Source organism: Nematolebias whitei, chromosome 22, assembly GCF_014905685.2.
Source record: "Nematolebias whitei isolate Nwh7 chromosome 22, NemWhi1, whole genome shotgun sequence".
Lineage (NCBI taxonomy): Eukaryota > Metazoa > Chordata > Actinopteri > Cyprinodontiformes > Rivulidae > Nematolebias > Nematolebias whitei.
Genome location: NC_056519.1, coordinates 16,647,456 through 16,670,715, shown reverse-complemented (window position 1 = coordinate 16,670,715; position 23,260 = coordinate 16,647,456). Strand labels below are relative to the sequence as shown.

The following is a 23,260-nucleotide window of genomic DNA, read 5'->3' as shown; positions in this document are numbered from 1 at the left end:
CATTTAGTTGAATAGCCCTGATTTAAAGATTATAAGACAAACACAGTGATGTTAAGATGGCTAGGTTCTTAACAAAATAAATGTGTTTCTAAAGTTTCGTCATTCATTCATGTCGATTGAGCCTCGAGGGCTCATTTTCAAGAGAGACCTGCTTTGGGAGCAGATGGTGGTGGTTAAGGGCCTTGCTCAAGGGCCCAGAGTGCTGCAAATGAGGGTGGAGGCAGGTGTGGGTGTTTCACCTTTTCCACACACATTTTGTTGTTGTGAGTCGAACTGGCGATCTTCCAATCCACCTTCTCTAACCTCTGCGCCACCACTCCCTAATGGAGTTCATTCCAGGGATTATATTCGTTCCTAATGGAACAAATGTAAAATATTTAGATTTTTTCAAGCACTTTCTTCTACCTATTCCTTTTTTTTGTTTTCAGCCTTGTGACTAAAAAACATACTAAATCTAACAGTGCATGGCTCCGTGAAATGTTCTTGTCGTACATCAGTTGAACGGGAGCACCTTGAAGCAAACGCAGAGGGTATGAGCTGCGGGGGGAAATGTTTTTACCCCTCTGAATGCCATCTGCCTTCACCTTCTGTGAGGCAAACGCAGACGAGAGTTACAGCTTGTACTTGGAGCGGTTCCTCCAAGGTCCATAACGATGTATTCTGCTTCCTATAGGATGCATAAAAGAAAGGGGATCAGAACTTGGGTTGGCCATCTGCTGTGAGCAAATTTTCAAACATTTGGCAGCAGGAAAATAGGAGGTGCACATCTTAAAATAGACTAATCAAACTTTGGAGTTTCTATGAAATTACAGGAAATGTTGCCACCAATCAAGAAATCAGCTTTCTTTCTAATACCTTATACTTTTAGAGCAAAATACTCTCTGCTGCTCCACCAAACTATTTTTGATTAGATGATTTACAGTTCATTTCCTTTGATCAGAACGAACATGAGGCTTGATCTATTCTCTTCTGACCTACGGTTTGAGCGCAAGTGCATTTCTTTAAGCTGCTTTTCCACAAAACCATCCATAGCCTATTATTGCTTGTTCATTTGAAATTAAAGGGACAGATATTCTTCAAAAATCTGTTCAGTGGATCTTGAATTATGTTGCTAACCATGCTGGTGAAGATTCTCAGTCATCCAGGATAAATGATAAGTTCAAAAAAACGTTCAATACAAAAACAACTGGACTTTATTTGTAACGGAAGACGTTTTGCTCCTCATCCGAAGAGCTTTCTCTATTCAAAGAGCAGTGAGTGAGGGGTTCAGGCTATAAGGCTGAGTGAGATAAGATACACTTACATATGTAGATTGACAATTCACACCTCAACACCTTAACAGTAGGGGTTCCTTAGGGTGCATTCACACTAGCCCTGTTAAGTCCGCTTTAATCGAACTCTAGCTCGTTTTCCTAGAAAGTCCGGTTCGTTTAGGGAGGTGTGAACACACCATCAAACTCTGTCACGGAACAAAAAGGCGAACTCTGGCCCGGGCTAAAACCTAGGTCTCGGTCCGGTAGAAGAGAACTCCAGTGCGGTTCGAGTACAGTGTGAATGTAAACAGACCGGACCCCGCTCCGCAGGGCAAACAATCACGCATTTCTCTGACCTTATATGGAGCCGTCAGCTGCCTTGTGTGAAAAACAATATTCTCCATGGTCTTCTGTCTCATCTTCTGCTCATGTTAAGTCCATTTTTGAAAAATGACAAAATATAACTCCTAAAACTGCTAAAACTTGATGCCACTTCGTTTTTATTTTTATTTACAGAAGAAGAAGAAGACGTGTCTTCAGAGGTTTTTGTGTCGTTTATTTCAGTAGTTCTTGGTGCAGCGCCCCCACAGGCGAGCGGGGGAATAGGTTGGTTCAACAGGTTGACTCGACTGCACAGTGCAGTGTGAATGCAAACGCACCAGCTCAAATGTAAACAAAAGCTCATGAATATTGGTCCCGAACCGAACCGAGTCTACCGGACTATTTAGTGTGAAAACGACCTGAAGGTCTTTGTTACTCTAATTCACAGATGAGGCCCCTCTGTTCCCATCAGGTGTGAAAAGTTGCACTGTTTGTTTTTGAAAGTGGAAATCTGAGGCCTCCTCCTGTTGAGACGTTTTTTCCTCTTTTTACATAAATTGCTTCCTTCATGTTTCTAACCAACAAATGGGGTACACTCCTAATGTTGATGGCAATGTTTTAAGCCAAGAAGTTGTGCTATACGTTTTCATTTTCAGGATGAGTGAGGGAGTTATCCTAAGCCGGGCGGGGCTGGCATTCCTGATAGCACCTGCCCAGCTGTTTCCATTTGATGGCTGTAGGAGTTTTAAAAGGCTGAGCTGAATGACTGGCTCATTAAACGTCACTGTTCTTGATTCACCAAGATCATTTCCCTGGTACCCCAAGTTTTTAGAGTTTGTTGCTCAAATTACCTGCACTCCTTCACAGCCTCATGAAACGATGAACTACTTTGACACAATTGCTTCATGAATAACGCAGCTTTGAAGCGTTTTACAGTCAGAAGAGTGACACTGCTGGTTTTGTGCCAGAACTGTATCTGAGTGAAAGAATATGGAGTATATGTCCATCCATCCATCCATTCATTATCTTTACCCTCTTTTTTTTCTTTCTTTTCAGGGTCACAGAGTCACATGGCGCCCATATTCAGCTTTCACTGTGCAAGAGACAGAGTATACTCTGGTCAGGTCTCAAGTCAATCGCAGGGCCACATCCAGGCACAGTATATATAAAAATCTAAAATCTTGTGGAATGGAAACAGTGCTTGTACTTCTTTGATTAAAACTGTATATAATACAGAAGTAGTATGTGAGATAATTCATACAGGTGGTTCTGAAGCTTTAATTGTGATGTTAAAGAGTGCTAGTAGACCAGGAAGAGTTTTTAACTTAAAAATGATTTAATCTTCAGTCTACTTCTTTTGAGGCTGACTACCCCTCCAAGTTTAAGGTTGCTGGCCTGTGAAGACACTTTTAGGCATTCTTTTTATCAGGTTTGGTTATATGTTTTCACATGATGTCCAGTAAGTAAAGGGGGTCTTCTCCTCTAGGGAGGTGAGGTTTTAACAAATATTGTTGCATTTCCACAGTAGTGTCTGCTGTTTCATACGTGTAATACCAGGCAATAATCCAAACCGACTCTGCTGTTATCTAAATCTAAACTTCTGTAATAATCTCCCTCAATTTTATTTAAACTGAAAATACCATAATGGCATTGAACTCCTTTCAAACAAACCCACAGTTTTTGCAGTAAATCAGGCTCCTTTTGAAGCCTCGACGATAAAACGCCCAGCCCAAAATTTCTGTGGAACAGCGCAACACCCATGTGATGTAAAGAGGCCATGTTTGAAGCACAGGTGCTGGTCATAAAATTAGAATATCATGAAAAATTTGATTTATTTCAGTAATTCCATTCCACACGTGAAACTTGTATATTACAGTATTTCAAATACTTCTTTATTTTAATGTTGATGATTATAACTGACAACTAATAAAAACCCCAAATTCAGTATCTCATCAAATTAGAATAATACTTGAGACCAATTAAAAAAAAAAGATTTTTGGAAATGTTGGCCAACTGTAAAATGAATGATTTTGTAAGACCCCTAATGACAGAGCAGAGAGATGAGGACATGGGAATACATAAAGTGATAGTTTATTTACAGTGCAGGAACCAAGTGGTGTTTGGCTGCGGGAGGAAGCGGGAGACTGGATGAGTATCTTGTTTTTGTATAATCTTTTGATAATTGAGGTAGGCTGAATTGTTTGTCTTACTGTCGATGTGGTTGCAGATGGTGTCGAGGAGAGGCAGGTGCAGAGTCCAGAGGTGAAGGCAAATCCTACGAGGTAAGTATTTGGTAGAGGATATATTGATGAATCCAGAGTGTGGGTTCTCAGAACTGGGTTGGGTGTGCAGAACTGGCAACCAGACGCAGACAGGGAACCAGGAGGAAGTTGAGCAGGCAGGACTTACAGGAACAAGGTTAATAAATGTTCCAGCGTCGGCTGAACGTCTGGTCGAAGCTTAAATAGAGCAGGAGGTGCAGATCAGGCAGGCGGTGAGGTGTAGCTAATCAGCTGATTAGCTGCTGGGGAAGAAGGAGGTTAATGGGGAAAACGGAGAATCCCACAAACTGAAAAGTATGAACACAACACTCAATACTTAGTTGGGGCTCCTTTTGCCTGGATTACTGCAGCAATGCGGCGTGGCATGGAGTCGATCAGTCTGTGGAACTGCTCAGGTGTTATGAGAGCCCAGGTTGTTCTGATAGTGGCCTTCAGCTCTTCTGAATTGTTGAGTCTGGTGTATCGCATCTTGTTCTTCACAATACCCTTTAGATTTTCTATGAGGTTAAGGTCAGGCGAGTTTGCTGGCCAATTAAGAACAGGGATACCATGGTCCTTAAACCAGTTACTGGTAACTTTGGCACGGTGTGCAGGTGCCAAGTCCTGTTGGAAAATGAAATCTGCATCTCTATAAAGTTGGTCAGCAGCAGGAAGCATGAAGTGCTCTAAAACTTCCTGGTAGACGGCTGCGTTGACCTTGGACCTCAGAAAACACAGTGGACCAACACCAGCAGATGACATGGCACCCCAAACCATCACTGACTGTGGAAGCTTGACACTGGACCTCAAGCAATGAGGACTCTGTGCCTCTTCTCTCTTCCTCCAAACTCTGGGACCTTGATTTCCAAAGGAAAAGCAAAATTTACTTTAATCAGAGAACAACTTTGGATCACTCAGCAGCAGTCCCAGGTGAGATGCTTCTGATGCTGTCTCTTGTTCAAGAGTGGCTTGACACAAGGAATGTGACCGCTGAACCCCATGTCTTGCATTTGTCTGTGCATGGTGGTTCTTGAAGCACTGACTCCAGCTGTAGTTCACTCTTTGTGAATCTCCCCCACATTTTGGAATGGGTTTTGTTTCACAGTCCTCTCTAGGGTGTAGTTATCCCTATTGCTTGTACACTTTTTTTTTCTTCCATACTTTTTTCCTTCCCTTCGCCTCTCTATTAATGTGCTTGGACACAGAGCTCTGTGAACAGCCAGCCTCTTTAGCAATGACACTTTGTGTCTTGCCCTCCTTGTGCAAGGTGTCAATGGTCGTCTTTTGGACAACTGTCAAGTCAGCAGCGTTCACCTTGATTGTGTAGCCTACAGAACTAAACTGAGAGACCATTTAAAGGCCTTTGCAAGTGTTTTGAGTAAATTAGCTGATTAAACTGTGGCACCAGGTGTCTTCAATATTGAACCTGTTCACTCTCTCCTCATCAGCTCATCCTCCTGGTTACCTTCTCTGGACTCCAAGGAATTCTCAGATGTCCTCCTGGAAACCTGCAAAACAAACAAGATGTAAGAGCTCGTCTTCTAACAATAATACATCCAGGAAATTTACTTGTGAAACAGCTAACCTGGTTTATTTCCACCTCATGTTCATAAGCTTGTGCTCATCTTCCTGTATCTCTCACAATAATTCTGTTTCATCCATTTTTAGCTATGTAACTTGAAGTCTGTGTGGTTATAAATATGACAAATAGTTAGCACTTAAAGTATAAGTGAGGCATGACTCTCAACTATTACATCAAATTTTAGCTAAATATTCCGAAACCTGACTGAATTGTAGCTATTTTGAGGTTGGTCAATTAGCTGCAGCAGTGATCTTGACATCAAAAGTTAATCAATTGTAGATGCATGTTCACTGATTCCTCTCATAAAGTTTCATTCAGAATCATCCAGTGGTTCATGAACTATTTTGTTAGACACACATACACAAGTGGTGGTGGGCGATTAAGATGCGGCCTTGATGGAGCTCAGATCAAGAATCCCTGCACAACTGACTGTTGAGTGCTTTAGACACATTTATTACATATTCAGTGACAATAAAAAGCACTGAGCTTTGCTGAGGTGCAAATGTAGATTTAATGAAGCCTTTAATCTAAATCTTTAGTGTTCGCATTGACGTAAATGTGCTATTTTTACTTATCGGTCTTGACGACTGTTTGCTTTTTACACTAAAAAAAACTATAAAGGTTATAGAAAGGTGAATAAACAAATCATCTCAAGCAGTATATTAGAATGACAAAAGCCAACTTTATCATGATGACATGTCCTGAATGAACACTTCCAGAAATGTCAGAGGTCATCTTAAGGTCACGAAGTGTCAGATTATTTTGAAAAGGTTTGTGATAAATTTTGGGATTTTTAAAGAGCAGCCCAAATAATAAATGTTCCATAAATTAAAATGGGGAAGGGTTTGTGTGATTGTAAACAAATAATGAACAGACTTTGCAGCTAAATAGTTTTGGTACAAACTTGAAAACCCAATTTAAGGTTTTAAATGACAGTTTTCATTCACACGCCGTCGGAAAGCATTCTCAGTGCCCTATTTGTGATCTTAATGCATTTTTATTTTATTTTTTTTATTCTAACATTTACAGTAAATCGCTGATGAATTAATAAGATTAGTTCTGGTTAAATCAGGTTCTGATAGTTGAGATAATTACATGGTGCTAAAATAATAATTAAAAAAATTCCTAAATTTTCACTATTTGATTTTTGTTGATACCTATTTGTTGTCTGTCTGTTGTCCTCCGTCGTGAAAAACAGGGAATTGGAAATACCGTTCGACCAGCCAACCATGTATGTCGTGAGCATGACAACTTAAACAAATAAGTGAGGTACTGACTTCCATTTTGCTATGTGGCTACATTTAGGTGTAAGAAAGGTCATTATCAAAAACTGGGCTGCCAGGGCAAAATCCAAGATGGCCACCACCATATTTGAAAACCGGCCACCCCAATCATTTGAGAAAACTGCTTTCCACTTTTATATTACTTATATTGGGGCAGCTGTGGCTGAGTGGTTAGAGCAGTCGTCCTTCAATTCAAGAGTTGGGGGTGGGATTCCGCCAACAGTCACATGCCGAAGTGTCCTTGGGCAAGACACTGAACCCCTCATTGCCTCTGATGTGTGTCCCATCGGTGTATGAATGTGATAAAGCTCTGATTATTCTTTGTATAGATCTAGTAGAGTGCTGTATAAATGTGTACTGTATTTTCTGCCATACACGTTGCACCGCCATATAAGTTGCATCAGACCAAATATGTCTAACAAAGTGGAAAAATCCAGAAACACGTCGCTTCGCTGTATACGTTGCATCTATTATGCGTGACTGCTGACAACCCGGACATGTGGGCCTGTATGTTTAGTTGATGTTTTGGTATACATTGTTTGAATAAATAGATTTGTAATTTTTAAATTTGTGTAATAGTTGATTTTAAGCTCCCCAACATTTTTATAAAAACCTCCGCCATGTTTAAATGCAAGTATGTTGCCATTTTCCTTTTTATAGCTCAATTTTATCTGTTCATACAACTATACCATCGGGTATTCTAGAAAGACTTACCCTGGTCTCCTCAACATTATTGAAAAATGTAGCTGGCCCACAAAACAAATGTCTAATAAAGTGGGGAAAAAAAACATAAATACATCACTTCGCTGTACAAGTCGCATCTATTATGCATCACCGCTAACAACCTGGAAATGTGGGCCGGTGTTGTGCCATAAATCAATTGGCTGCCAAATGGCGGCCAAGCGTGCATAGGAAGACTTTAACAAGAATTTAACGAGATTAACACCTAAAAACAATTATTTGTTTGCTTGACATTATACCAAAGGTGTGTCTTAGTTTATCTTTTCCTTAATAAATGCACTTTGAGGATCAAATCTGCTGCATTACAAAAATACTTGCTGTCTCGGTGCTCTGGGTGCGCGCTCTGAGGGAGGAAATCAGGAAGGAGGAACGCTGTGCATTTCTTCAAAATTTAACAAAATAATCACCTAAAAACAATTATTTGTTTGCTCGACTTTATAGTAAAGGTGTGTCTCAGTTGAACTTTTGCTTAATAAATGCACTTTAATGGTCAAATTAGTTTCATTTCGCCGGGGCAGCACAGCGAAATTAAACTGATTAGACTGTTGCTCCAGGCGAGCTGGACAAATGTGGCTTGCTATGCAAGTCATCTGTGTCATTAAAAGCCACTTTTTACCTATTACATGACACAACGGCATGCAATACACCTCGAATGCCATCTAGCGGCAGAAAATGGTAGTGTTCAATATTTTCAGTCAGAATAAATGAAAACAATCACATCTCAGGCAAGAATTGGTTTATAAATGTGGGGGGAAATCCATAAACACATCACTTGGGCGTATAAATCACACGGCATGCAAATTTTGCAAAAAAAAAAACATGACTTATAAGCCGAAATACAGTAAATGAGGGTACTGATTGTAGTGTAAAGCACTTTGAGTATCTTGATAACACAAAAGCGCTATATACTGTAAGTGCAGTCCATTTACTATTTACTTAAATGTATGTTTCCACCAATGATTGGGCTGGCTGGAGATTGTGCTATAGTCACCCCCTGGCTTCACCATTGTGCCTTCATGATGGATAAAATTTCTGCCTCTGCTAGCCAAGATCTGTCACACTGTGCCACCTAAGACAAAGAAAAAAAAACAAGTTATCTAAGCTCAGTTCACACCTTAGCACTATTAACTGTTCCTAACCTTTCTAACCAGTAATCCAGTCATGTTAACAAATCAACCAGGTCATATTGTTCAGCATCGTTCCAGTGGCTGGAAGGAAAAGTCCATCCAAGAGGGCAAACGTTCCCCCAAATCCTGATGATTTCCAGATGGGAGTCCAGACTGTCTGGCCTGAAAGAAGAAAAAACACACACAAAGATAGAAAGGAGGGCGTGTGAGAGAGGATGGAGAATGGAGGGTGGAGGCAATATCTAAAAAAAAAACCTCCTGCACATTAAAGTGCACATCAGATTTATGACGGCCAACGTGACAAGAAGAGCGTGCGAGCTGCTTTGTGTCAGAAGATCAGAGTGTGAGGTCACCAGAATGGCACCATGGTGGATTTTACTTGCTGGTGTTTACCTGATCAGCCTGCAGGTGTCCGCTCAGCGCCACAGGAAAGGTAGGAGGACGCATCTGCTAATAAAAATGACTTGCCTCCACACAGTAAATACAAATAAATATTTACTTTTCAAATTGTTCCTAAAGCAGAACTGAAGTGATTCTAACTGAAACGTACAGGAAATAGAACTAACGTGTAAAAAGTTAGATTTTTATGGCGTCTGTGCTGCTGTGAAAGAATGTGTTTATCTGCAGGATTAATGGAGAATATTTGACTCTTGAACAGACTCTTTGCCAGTGAAAGTGACTGGCCTGTTTTTACTGGATCTGCACATTGAGGAAATTCCTTTCTTGATACTCACATGGCCTCAAAATTTTCAATAACACACATGATGCTAAACCAGCTACAGGCGAGTTGTTTCATTATTTCAAACTTTATTATACCTTTTTAATGATCTGGGCTTTAAATACTGCACTCCAATTCATAGCTTTGTTTTTTTTTTATTATATATATTTAGTGCCAATTTTTCTTGTTCACATTTGACCACAGTTTGTACCTCCTTTTTTAAAGGAGCTAAGAAAAACCATTTTAATCTGCATGTGTTTATATGGTGAGTTCTGTCTTGATATTTATTTTTTACAGTTCAATCTTTTTTAATTGTTCATTTTTTGCAACAGACACACTTATGTTTCCACCTAAACATCTGCAAGATTCTACGTTTATCCATTCCACCTTATTTATTTACAGACACAGACTATAGCCAGCCTCAATACGGTCAGTCACAAGTGTTTAATGTGCTACGTTTACGTTAAGTGCATACCTGCATTTCAGAATTGCACATCAATATATCTAGAGAACTACGGGAGTAAACTCCTTCAAACTGTACACTTTTAACCTTTTTAATGTTTTAACTCATAGTTTGCAACAAGTAGTTTAAAGTTAATGTGCTTGATTTAATGTAAAAGTTCAGTTGAATCTTAACATTGTATTTTGAACAAGCAAGCATAGCTGGTTTTTCATATTTTGCAAATCTAGTCAGGTGGAAATTATCTTTTACGCTTTAACTTTGGGGGCATCCACATTTCTTGTACTATATTCTTGTTTATCCATGATTTTACAAATAAATAAGGTTGGCTTAAAAACATGACTGCTATGGATCAAAAATATATTTGGGGACTTTGATGATATTGAAAATAAATTACCTAATTTATACTAAAATACGGCCTCGTTTACTAGTCCATCGATCCATTGTAGTTCACAGTGGAGTTGCTGAGGTAACGTCCAGGAAGGAAACCCCAGACGTGCCTCCTCCTCCTGCGACACGCTACAGCTCATGAGACGTTCTCAACCCTGAAGGAAAATGTAGTTTCTCCAGCAATTTCTGGGTCTGACCCAAGCTCTGATAAATGTGGTCAATAGTAGGGATGCACGATATTGGCTTTTTGGTCGATATCCAATATGTTAAAACTTGTTTGGCCGATAACCGATACCAATATTTTATATACGTTCCTTTGTCAGAACATATTCCTCTTATTTAGGCTTATTTGCTACAAACATGTGTAACAGCTGTAAGAGCTGGTGACATATATTCAGTAACAGCCATATGAAATGCATATCACTTTAACTTCTATTAAATGAAAAGTGTTAAATGTTATTTATTAGCATTAGTCAGCTGCGATGCTGTCGGCTAGTAGCTTCTCAATGACTTCAGAAATGATGGCTTGTAACTCGGGTAAGGCTACGTCAGACAAATGTTTCCGACTGGGGACGATGTAGCGAGGCTCAAAGTAGTCCAAAAACTTTCGAAATCCGACATCCTCACCAACGGAAAAAACTTCCACATCGCCATGATCAGATCAGGTAGGCGGCGTTCTTGTCACTGGGTTGTCATACAAAAACAGCGTCTTTTATATCGGTGATTATTTTTGATGGAATGGCCGATGTCCGATATTTAACTTTAACTCTAATATCGGCCGATTCGATACCATGCCGATAATATCGTGCATCCCTAGTCGATATGATCAGATTCAAATTCCAAATATGCTTGCTTGATTAGTAGGTGTTACCAGAAATCCTGTTGCCTCGACTTGATCCAACATAATCATTAACAGGGTTTAGAGAAAAAAAAAATGCCTTTAAATCACATCAGAGTAAAATAAATCTTCAACTTTAACATGGATTGTCATGATCTGTGTGTTTTAGAGATTAGTTTTCTGTTTTTGAGTACTTTTCTTATATTTTGTGTTTATAATTTCTTTCTGTTCAGTTTTTCATTGTCTCCCTGTGTTTCCAAATATCCTCAATACTTTACCATTCTTGGCTCCAGCCCCGCCCACTTTCACCTGTTCCCAGCTCCCAGGTGTCTCCACTCCTCTCGTCTGTAAAAGACTCTCAGCTTTCTGCTTCACCTTCAGTCTGGCATTGTGTTGTGCTTCATGCCAAGTCTAGTTCTTCCCTGTGTGCCCTCAGATTTTATTTTGTTTTCTAGCTGCTTCCACGTCAGACTTTGGTTTAGTTTTAATAAAGTTTAAGTTTTTGCTTGAGCTCCTTGTGTCAGTCTCCATTCCTGGGTCTTACATCTACAAACCATGATGGCTCTAATAAAAACCATTATTTGATTTGGACCAAGCTGACCACCGATCTGGTCGGGTCAAAGCCTCCAAATCATCGCCTGCTTGTCCGTTTCGTTTTTCTGTTTGCATTACAGATTTGTCATTGGATCCATAAAATGGATCGATGACCAAATATCGACTAGTGCAACTTTGATCGCACAATTTTTTCGTTTTTTTGCGGTACTTATAGAAATCCTATTATTTTGCACAAATTCAGTCACATCTCGCTGAAACTGTGAGTCATTAATTAAAAAAGATACTTTTATTGTTTTGATTTAGATCAACAGCAAAATATTTGAACACCAAAGTGGATAAATATGTCGTTGTTGCGTAGTCTCCTACATTCCCAGTTATCAGTGTCTGCAGTATTCCCGCAGTCTCACATTCTATTAGTTCTCCCTGTTAAAGAGCATGACTTCATTGCTGTTCAGCCTCTCACAGATTAGGCTCACACAGGGAATATTGATGCCAAAGTCCATGTTTGCATTGTAAGCGCTGGATTTTGCATCCGAGTCACGAGAATGTTGTCATTTGACCTCTTTTGATGACTAATTTGGAGACGAATTGAAATGCAGAAGATGAGCTGCTGCTGTGAGGATTTGCTTCACTTTTATGTCCTTCTCACCTTTCTCCACTGTATGATGCAAACATGTGCATGTTGTTTCCCTCCAGCCGTGGAGAGCTGTTTAGCCCAGCTAATTAATGGACATTTGTTGTTGTTTCCTCATCTTCTTGCAAGCAGTTAGCAGGAGATTACAAGTTCCCTGCCTGAAGATAAGCACACACGAGAACGGCTGCCGATTTAAACGGTGATTTTTCAGGACTGCGGCCTGGAAGAACCTCCCCGGAATGAAAAACTGACACGTTAGGATCAGGAACATCTAAATTAAAGATTCACTCTGAAGAAAAACAAGCTGAAATGTATCAGTTTTACTACATTAAGGTAAAAAAAGGCAATACTTTGTGTTTCAAGATTGATGAAGACCCTTACGTTCAAACACTGGAGTTTGCTTGAACTTGATTGCCCTCCACAGCTAATCAGACGATTTGACTACACCTCAAATATCTTTTGATTGGGTGCAACCAAGCACCAACTACTGAACTTTTCCATCTACCGTACCTCAGGCAGACGGTACAGGAGTCTGCCATCGCGCACAAAAAGACTCTGATTGTTTTTATCCACAACGGTCAGATTAAACTCTTGATGACAATACTGAACAATTGACAATCGCATTACACCACATCTGTGACAACTAATATGTTTATTGCTGCTGCACTATGTGGCTGCATCATGTATGTCACTGCCTTACCATCAGTGGTGCAGTCTACATTTTTGTAGTGGGTATACTGTGCTTTGAAACCAAAGTACACTGGTTAGTACACTGTAATCGTCAATTCTTGATTTTTTTTAAGCACATTGAACAATTACAAATTTCTCTGATGCTTATATTTGAATAAATGTACAACAAACTTTGTACAACAGTTGGCTTTGCATTAAAAACATGTTATAGAATTTATAAAACCGTATCAAAGCAAAACGTGTTGAAGTATTAAGTAGTAAGTACAAAAGTACACAATAATTTGCTGGATAAGTGAATGTAATAAACAAGCGCTGTGTAAAGATAGTTACAGAAGAATTTAACTGCTGTTTAACGTATCATTGACGTGTCTAATGATATGTCATGGATCATTTGGCACTTTAAAATATGTATACTGACATTCTTAAGCTTTCCTAGTGGGTATACTCAGTATACCAGCGTATCGTGTAGACTACGCCACTGCTTACCATCACAATTCAATTAATCTCAAAGTCACTCACTACCTGTGCAATCACCTGTCAGTTAAGTGCAATATGTATCATGTACATTTAAACTTATATTACTACCTGTGAAATATTTATTCATACTAATTCATCCTACTTGCACCATTATATTCTACCGTGTTGTCATTTTTACTGTTTATTTCTTTTGGACCTTGTAAATATTATATATTTTTTCACTTTTTTGGTACTTTATTTGGTACCCTTATTGCATGCTTTAGTATTTCTGGTATTTAGTATTTTTAGTATTCCATTAAAATTAATACAATGCAACTTTAACTATATAAACATCTTATTAACAGTTTATTAAATGCTTGAAACATAAATGATCCTGGGTGCCATGGGACTGTTGTGTTTTAGCAAACAATGACAGCAGAAAGTGTATTTTATGTAAATTATAAATTATTAATATAATTAATTAATTTGAATACATAGATTTCAGCATGCTGCTGATTTCTTGCTTTTAATTTGCTGTATTCATACCCATTTGCTCACTACAGACTCATGTTCGGGCTGCTGTTTAATACACCATATTTTACATTATTAGTATTTAGTGTACAGTATATCTTAGATCCTTATATACTGTTTCTTTTTAATACTTTATATTGTTGCTATTTTTGGGTGTAACTGGGACCTTGAGTACATAATTTCGTTCCGCCTCATGTACCACATGTGATGCGAATGACGATAAAGAACCTTGAACCTTCTTCTTTATTTATTTTTTTAGCGAGTTGAATCGGTTCTTCTCATTCTGAACATTTCATTGCAATGACCTTGTGTTAACCTACATATGACAAACAACATACTGTCATTACTGGTTTCAGCAGTGAAGGTGTGGCTAAAAGACATTTGAAAAGTTCTCGACTTGTTCTCTCTTTGTTGCCATGTCACATTCATCCGTTATCCTTTTTTTAATGTTTAACTTGCTGAAATATTGTCATTCTTACTTTATGTCGGAGTCAGTTTGGAATAGAGTTGCAATCGGGTCCAAAACATCTGATCCAACCTGGCCCCAGCCCATAGCCATCGGCTCCGAACTCCACCCGATCCAACAAATTAACAGTAATTGCAGGTTAGAACCCGAAACCCCTCGACATTTTTAATTAAGCTTCGATTGCTTATACCACCAACCATTAACGGTCGGCGGACACATGTGGCTGAGTAAAGTGTGCAGAAGATCAGAGCTGAGGAGCCATCAAAGCGCATTAAATGCTTCCCCTGCTTCTGTCTGCATTGAACCCTGCTCTGACATTTTGTGATCTCACCTGTGTGGGTCGTCGGCCGCGCGTGTCCGCTGAGTGACGCGGCTGAATGAACGTCCATTTGTGCCGATGGGTCGCTGGTAGTAGTCCATCTCAAGCTTAACTGAACTTTTTACATTAGCATATTACATTAGCATACATTAGCGTGCGTTGAAATGGCTGCACGACAGGTGTAGTATGGCAAGCCATGTTGGCATATAATTGGATTGTCGGCCGCGCGCATCCCTGACGCAATAAAAAGCCTGACACCGACCTGGCCCGCGCACATTATGACCCGGTCTAAATCCGAGTGGGGCGGGGCCAGGCTCCGGGTTCAGATTAGACATGACTGCTCTAGTTTGGAACATAGAGTAGTAGAGAGCAAGGCAACGATATCTCCAAGCTTTAGAGTCATTAAAGTGAAACTAAGCCCTTAGTTGATAAAAATACAAACTTCCAATCATTTCTCCTTCCTGGATTGTTCACCTCTACTGACTTTAAATCATCCATTTTGAAAAGTTTCTGTAACATTTATCCTCATGACAGATTGAGATATTTCAGTATTTTTGCTGTCCACTCCTTTAAGTCTTTTGTTGTGAATATTTGATGCTTTGCGGCTGACGTCTTTGAGTTTGTACTTAGAACATGAACAGGATCATGTCTGGCATTTTGTTGTGAACTTTAGGTTTTGCTGTAGCTGTTTTTGTGTTAAATTCAATTGGTTGTTGCGATGACAAAAGAAGCCGTTAATAAATGAGTGTAACAAAATGCCTGCGCAGAATACGATCGTGGACAAATAAAAGACCTAGGTGGGTTGTTTTTTATTTTTTTGAATGGAGCAATTAAGACATGACATGATTTATTTTCTGTGTCGTAACCTTTTTAAAGAATACAACTTCTATAAACAGTTATTTACAAAGCAAATGCTTGAAACTTAAATGTTCCTGGGTGCCAAGGGACCGTTGTGTTTTCGCCAACAATGACCGAGCAGCAAGCGTATTTTTATGTAAATTATAGATTATTAATTTTAAATGTAAACAGCACTGGGCTGTCATCTCCCTGCAGCTTTTAACAATATAATCCGTGCTCCAGTGAATACTCCATCCCCGAAGGTGTTCTGTTTACATCACTGATGTTCCAGTGTTTAATCAGTATATAACATGCATTTTTTTAATGCTCATAATGTATTTGAGAAGTCATGAATACATAGATTTTTAATTTACATGCTGCCTTCTTTCTTCATAGTCTTCAGAATGTTTTCTCTGAAAACGTATCTTGGTCTTTTTGGAGGCAGAAGAGTCGGGTAAATATTTGTAGAACGCTCACCAGCACCAATAAAAGGGAGTGAATAAATCATAGCGGAATTATATTTTTAGTGAATTTTATTATCTGTAGACAGTGGAAGTTTTTTTTATTTTTTATTAAAGAGTTCTAAAAAGTTTTGCAGTCAGCTCTAATAGCAGTCCTTTGAGGCGCATTTTTATTTTAAGATATCGATGTCATGCGCGGAGAATGTGTTAATAATGAGTTATTATCAAATCAATTTTAGCTCAACATCTATAAAGGTGGCTGAATTTGAGCTATTTGTGTTTTCTAAGATTAGTTTGTTGCCGGAGTCATCTGGAATTGGGTTGGCTCCAAAAGCTAACCAGCTGCAGATCTACTTCCAATGATGATTTCCTGAAAAGTTTCAATAAAATGTGTGACAGTCTTAACAGCGCTGACGCCAAATTATTAATGACAACAGACTAAGCAAATATCTTTTTGCAATCTGTTAAGAATAAAAAATGAGAATAAATCAAAATTACTACCACACACAAATTTAGGCCAGTTTCTGTAACACTGACTCAGTTTTAGCCTTTTTAATGATTTTTTTTTTAATCAACTGGCTGTGGCAGTCATCTTGAATTGGGTTGGCTTGGAAATGTAAAGAGTTGTAGATGAACATCCAATCATTACTTTATGAGAGTTTCATTAAAATCAATATTGTGGTTCATGAGATATTTTTCTAACAGACAAGTTAAACAGTTCCAGGTGATCAGAAAGCCCTCGGAGTATGTGGTGGGAGTGACTCTCGGCTACTAACACACCAAAGTTAAGCTCAACATCTGTATAATTAAAGTTATGGAAATAATTGTTTAAGATTGCTTAGCTGTGGTAGCCATTTTGAATGGGGCTGCCTCAATAGCTGATATTTATACAATGTTACTTTTTTAAGGTTTATTTAAATGCATCAACTCGTTCATGAGATATTTTGCTAGCACAGCAGGTAAACTAACAAACAGGCAAAAACATTATCGCCTTTTAAGTTGGGCAACAACAAAGACACGTAGAAGGCGAAGATTTAATAAATTATTTTATTTTGATGATTAGTTTTCTGAGATTCATTTAATGCACACACAAAAAAAATACTTACAGTATTTCATGAAGAGGAAAAAAAACATATGTAAGTTGCTTCGGAGTATAAGTTGTTTATTATGCGTCACCTCTGATCCCCTGGAAACGTGGGCCGGTGTTGTGCCAAAAATCGATTGGCGGCCGGACGACTCGTTGTAGTTGTTCAAAATTTAACAAGATTAACACTTAAAAACAATTATTTGTTTGCTCGACATTATAGCAAAGGTGTCTCAGTTTAACTTTTTCCTTAATAAATGCACTTTAATGGTCAATGTTTAGCTGGGGGCTGTGGTAGCGGTACAAGAACAACATATACTCCTACTGGTAGATGTCAAAAGCCTAAAAGGCTCTCTAGCACCTCTAGCGGCTGCAAATGGTAATGCTCACTCTCGTTCATGTGAGTATGAATGAACATTTAAAGCGTCAGTCAAAAATTGCGTTATGAATATGGAAAAAAAAGTGTATAAGTTGCAGGACTGGCAAATCTATGCAAAAAAAAACTATGACTTATACGCTGAAAAATACAGTACATGACTAGTATAAAAATGCATAAATGCAAATTATAACTTCAGACTTTGGTAGTTTTTTTAATGATCTCTGTTTCAAACATCACGATTAAGCCCCGCCTGGTTCGGACATACAGCTGTGTATATAACCTGCAGTGTACACATAATGTGGCATCAGTTGTAAAATGATTGTTCCAACACCGGTACACAAGGATAAAGATTTGTTGTACATCGGCTGAATTATGCAAGCAGTTCCACATTTCTGACTGGACGTCTGCCAAGCAGGTAGAAGGCGTGGGTGTAGGTGGATCAGCCGGTGCACGAGGCTCTGGCTGGCCTCTGCAATAAAACTAAACATGTCTGGCTGGCGAGGCTGCGAAGCTGATCGTTACTGCAAAGCTGGAGCGGCTGCTATCCGTGGATGCCGCTGTATGGTGGAAAGAGGATTTTATCCAAATTCAGCTGAAGCACAGTGTTTATATTGCTCGGCATACCTCATTAATGTGTTGGAATTACACATGGAGCTACTGGAAAAAGGCAGGGAGATTTAGGAGGAAACATCTAATGTAAAGATAATAACAATAACAAAAATAAATTCCATAATAATCTGTAAGCATATAGATCAGAAACATGTTTTTTTCTAACTTTGTTCAGAATTGACGGCTTTGCCAAGGGTCTAATTATCACAGATGGGTGTTAAAAAGGGAAGCAGTAAATGTACCATTGTTGTAGAATGTCTTTGCATCCATGAATATACCACAAAAAAAATTGTGTCTTGAAGGTTTTGACGAAGATTAAATAGAAACGAATTGTAAAAATGTCTCAAGTAAGCTGGGACTCTCCCTGAAGTTCAGTTATCCTGCAGAGACTCGTAGAACTGCTGCTCCTCCATATTGAGAGGAGCCAGTGGAGGTGGTTCAGGGCATCTGGTAAGGATGGCCCCAGGATGCTCCCTAGGGAGGTTTTCAGGGCATTTCTAACCCAGGGGAGACCCTGAGGAAGACAAAGGACATGTTGGACAGACGTGTCCTGTCTGTGGGCTGGAATGAGCTCACCTTCGAGTCCTCCCAGAAGAGCTGGAAGACGTGGCTGTGAAAAGAGATGTCTGGAACAGGCTGCTCAAGCTGCTGCCCCTCAACCTAACTCTGGTACAAGTGACAGATAATGGATGGATGGGGAAAAAGTTTAGTTCAGTTGGACCCAATGTGTGCATTTTATTTTGGTGAGCTCTTCATCAGTTCGGTCAAGAATGAAACTTGCTTTGCAATGTTTTGTCACGGCCTGTTTATCTCCTCTGACCATAAATTTAATTTTGTTTAGTTAAATACTCTCCAGGTTATATATACAGGTCCTTCTCAAAAAATTAGCATATTGTGATAAAGGTCATTATTTTCCATAATGTAATGATAAAAATGAAACTTTCATATATTTCAAATTCATTGCACACCAACTGAAATATTTCAGGTCTTTAATTGTTTTAATACTGATGATTATGGCATACAGCTCATGAAAACCTAAAATGACTGTCCCAAAAAATTAGCATATTATGAAAAGGTTCTCTAAACAAGCTATTAACCTAACCATCTGAATCAACGACGTAACTCTAAACACCTGCAAAAGATTCCTGAGGCTTTTAAAAACTCCCAGCCTTGTTCATTACTCAAAACCGCAATCATGGGTAAGACTGCCGACCTGACTGCTGTCCAGAAGGCCATCATTGACACCCTCAAGCAAAAGGGTAAGACACAGAAAGAAATTGCTGAAGGAATAGGCTGTTCCCAGAGTGCTGTATCAAGACACCTCAGTGGGAAGTCTGTGGGAAGGGAAAAGTGTGGCAGAAAACGCTGCACAACGAGAAGAGGTGACCGGACCCTGAGGAGGATTGTGGAGAAGGGCCGATTCCAGACCTTGGGGGACCTGCGGAAGCAGTGGACTGAGTCTGGAGTAGAAACATCCAGAGCCACCATGCACAGGCGTGTGCAGGAAATGGGCTAGAGGTGCCACATTCCCCAGGTCAAGCCACTCTTGAACAAGAGACTGCGTCAGAAGCATCTCGCCTGGGACTGCTGCTGAGTGGTCCAAAGTTCTGTTCTCTGATTACAGTAAATTTTGCATTTCCTTTGGAAATCAAGGTCCCAGAGTCTGGAGGAAGAGAGGAGACACAGAATTCACATTGCTTGAGGTCCAGTGTCAAGTTTCCACAGTCACTGGGGTGTCATGTCATCTGTTGGTGTTGGTCCACTGTGTTTTATCAATGGCAGGGTCAATGCAGCTAGCTATCAGGAGATTTTGGAGCACTTCATGCTTCCATCTGCTGAAAAGCTTTATGGAGATGAAGATTTCATTTTTCAGCACGACCTGGCACCTTCTCACAGTGCCAAAACCACTGGTAAATGGTTTACTGACCATGGTATTACTGTGCTCAATTGGCCTGCCAACTCTCCTGACCTGAACCCCATAGAGAACCTGTGGGATATTGTGAAGAGAAAGTTGAGAGACGCAAGACCCAACACTCTGGATGAGCTTAAGGCCGCTATCCAAGCATCCTGGGCCTCCATAACACCTCAGCAGTGCCACAGGCTGATTGCCTCCATGCCACGCCGCATTGAAGCAGTCATTCATGCAAAAGGATTCCCGACCAAGTATTGAGTGCATAACTGAACATGATTATTTGAAGGTTGGTGTTTTTTGTATTAAAAACACTTGTCTTTCATTGGTGGGATGAAGTATGCTAATTTTTTGGGACAGGCATTTTGGGTTTTCATGAGCTGTATGCCATAATCATCAGTATTAAAACAATTAAAGACCTGAAATATTTCAGTTTGTGTGCAATGAATCTGAAATATATGAAAATTTCATTTTTATCATTACATTATGGAAAATAATGACCTTTATCACAATATGCTAATTTTTTGAGAAGGACCTGTAGAACAGGGTCTCGCATATCTCCAAACCCTGTGTGTTATTTTCACCACTTTTTATTGTCTGCCCAAACAGGTCTCACTTGTAAATGAGTTTTCGAGGCTCAGTGTGACTTGTATGTTTAAATAAAGGTTGAATGAATGAATACAGTGATGAGGGTGTTGCTCCAGTCTGTCATGGTGAAAAAGTGGTCAAGCCAAGAGACAAAACTCCACTACATCTAGTAGTCCAATGTGTGTTAAAATAAGTGCAGTCAATGTGTTATATTAACAGGTACCAACCAGGCAGTATCCAACAAACACCAGTGAACAAAGTGACACATGCACCTAGTTTGGGCCTTTCCATCCACTGAACGCACCTCCGCATGCTCCCAACTGCCTCAGCCTTAAAAAGCAAAGTCCTGCTCTGAGGCTTCAAAAGGGTTTTGATGAAAACCCTCTGAATTAAAGCTCTAGATGCACATGCTGTAGCTGTACATGGCAAACTGCCATCCATTATGGTGTTAAACAGTCTTGGTGGTGTCTTTTAACCAGCTCCATATCCTGTAAGTGAGGCTGCCATTGCCATGGAAAAACCGGGCTGGGATAATTAAAACGCAGGTGAAAAATCTTTGAAATGGGGTAAAAATCTGCTTTCATACAGTCACAGAAGCAAACAGATTACACAGTTTTTTTTTTTTATCATGGGAATGAAGCGGCAGCAGCTGTTTAATTCCACCCATACCTGAGAATATCATATTACTGGGTTCCTGATCTGCTTTGTGAGTGAAATCACAGTTTTTCACCCCAGCTTGTGGCACCTACTACTTGAACAGGAGTGGATCAGGTTAAAACCCAATTACCCTCTTCACAGCTGGAGCCGGATCCTCTGCCACCCGCACAACATTTGAGCTGTAAAGAATCTGTGTGTGCTCAACCTCTGGCCCACACACACACGCCACTGTGCCTAATGCCTTAAATACAACAAAGCTCATGTAATTTCCTCTTCTCATGTTCCAGCTCTGTATCCGGCTGCATATAGGATGAAGCGTGGAGCGTATTCACTCATCAACCCCACATTCCAGCGCTCGGAGGAGGATGCCGGTTTGCTTTTTGAGGTCAGTTCAGATCTTTATAAAGTTTTGTATCTGCTGCTTGTTTGGAAAGAAATGAGCTTGTGGAGAAAAAGCATCAGCCTCTTCCAGATCACACGTCTGTGAGCCCGGTGGACTGAGCTCTCCTGCTATTAATTGGTAAAAAATGTGCTTATTCAAAAGCTCCATGACGTTGATGAAAGATTTGTTGATTGTATCTTCAGCTCATTTCACATATTGGTAATAATACGAATCAATCTAAACTGTATTTAAGTTGGTTGGAAGTGATTCCCCAGTCCTTTTACTCTTTCAGATTCTGCTGGCTGGAATGCAGATCCGAGGCGAGGACCACACCCTGCTCATCCCAGACGAGGAGCTGGCGTCTTTAAGGAGCGTTAAAACACTGGAAGTCATCTGTGAGGACGTTCTGCCCAAGAAACTCTCTGATATCCGCCGTCTGACGGCTGACCTCGCCCAGCGGCGGCGACCTCTCAGCTGGCAGGACTTCGAGAGAACCGTGCTGACTCTGGTTTACACCTCGCAGACCCTGGCCCAGATCACCGACCAGAACCAGAGGGAGCTCTGGACCGACTCTTTGGTGCAGCTGTTTCGAGCTGTTCAAAAAGACCTCAACCCCTCCTTAGAAACAGTTTAATAAACTGACACTTGTGATTTTTATTAGTTTTATACTATAAACTAACTTCAGCTTGTGTAAGAAAGTCATGTATAATTAGAGAAATTGAATTTCCTGCGAATATGCAGTGTGAATGCTTATTGCTGAAAAACTTGCTGAAAAACAGCTGAAATTAGCTAAAAAAAAACATGCTGAATTTTAGCTGAAAAGGAAGAAAAAGACTAAGTTAGCAGAAGAAATCAGACGGAACACAAATTTGTTGAACTAGGTTTAAATAAGTAAAAATAAGCACAGACATTAGGAAATTAGCTTAAAAAAAGGGCTGAAATTAGCAAAAAATTGCTGAAAAGGCAGAAAGAATTTTAAACTATCAGAAGGAAGTGGAAAGAATTGAAATGAGCTAAAAAAAAAAGGCATTAGCTGAAAAAGCTAAAAAAAAATAAAACAGCTAAATAGTAGCTGAAATAACTGAAATTAATAGAAAAGCTGAAAGAAGCCCAACAAGCTGAAATTCATAGAAATAAGTTATAATTAGGCTGTAAGTAGGAGAAATTATCACAAAAAACTTGAATTCATATGAAAACGGCTGAAATTGGCTAAAAATGCTAAGAATATAGCTGAAAATTTAGAAGAAGCTTAAAATAGCATAAAATGGCAGAAAGAACACATGTTTGCCCAAATGGGCTGAAGGAAGCAGAAATGAGCACAAAAAAGTGGAAATTATCTGAAAAAAGTTTGTAAACTCAATCCAGGTAGATAAAAATAAAAAAAGTTTATATTGTGTCATCTGGACGATTTAAACTTTTTATAATATTAACTGGAAAAAGCTTAAATTAGCAAGAAAATGCTGAAAAAGTAGAAAAAAGCTAGAATTAGCCTACAAGAAGGAAATGGAGAGAGCACTTTTTTTTCTGAATTAGGCTGAAAAAAGTTTAAATGAGTGCAAAAAAATGTGGACTTAACTGAAAAGGTTAAAATTAGCATGAAAACAGCTAAATGGTAGCTGGAATAGCAGAAAAATCTGAAACTTGCATAAATGAATTGAAAGGAGCATACCAAGCTGAAACTAGCAGACAGAAGTTAAAAGAAGCACGAAAATGTTGTAGTTAGCAGAAA

The 23,260-nt window shown here is 39.4% G+C and overlaps 1 protein-coding gene across 1 annotated transcript; it reads left to right on the top strand.

Moving 5' to 3' along the window:
- The first annotated feature begins 8,925 nt into the window (after positions 1-8,925).
- On the top strand, positions 8,926-22,165 carry LOC119428511 (protein FAM180A). Its single transcript, XM_037696193.1, has 3 exons — positions 8,926-9,001; positions 21,437-21,534; positions 21,824-22,165. Exons 1-3 carry the CDS (start codon positions 8,926-8,928, stop codon positions 22,163-22,165), a joined length of 516 nt encoding a protein of 171 aa, XP_037552121.1.
- Positions 22,166-23,260: the final 1,095 nt, after the last annotated feature.

What these genes read in the sequence shown, in the direction of transcription:
- LOC119428511 (XM_037696193.1), top strand. Translation starts at nt 8,926, where the DNA reads ATGGCACCATGGTGGATTTTACTTGCTGGTGTTTACCTGATCAGCCTG. An exon ending in CGCTCAGCGCCACAGGAAAG is followed by an intron (nt 9,002 to 21,436) that starts GTAGGAGGACGC and finishes CTCATGTTCCAG; the next exon opens with CTCTGTATCCGGCTGCATAT. An exon ending in ATGCCGGTTTGCTTTTTGAG is followed by an intron (nt 21,535 to 21,823) that starts GTCAGTTCAGAT and finishes TTACTCTTTCAG; the next exon opens with ATTCTGCTGGCTGGAATGCA.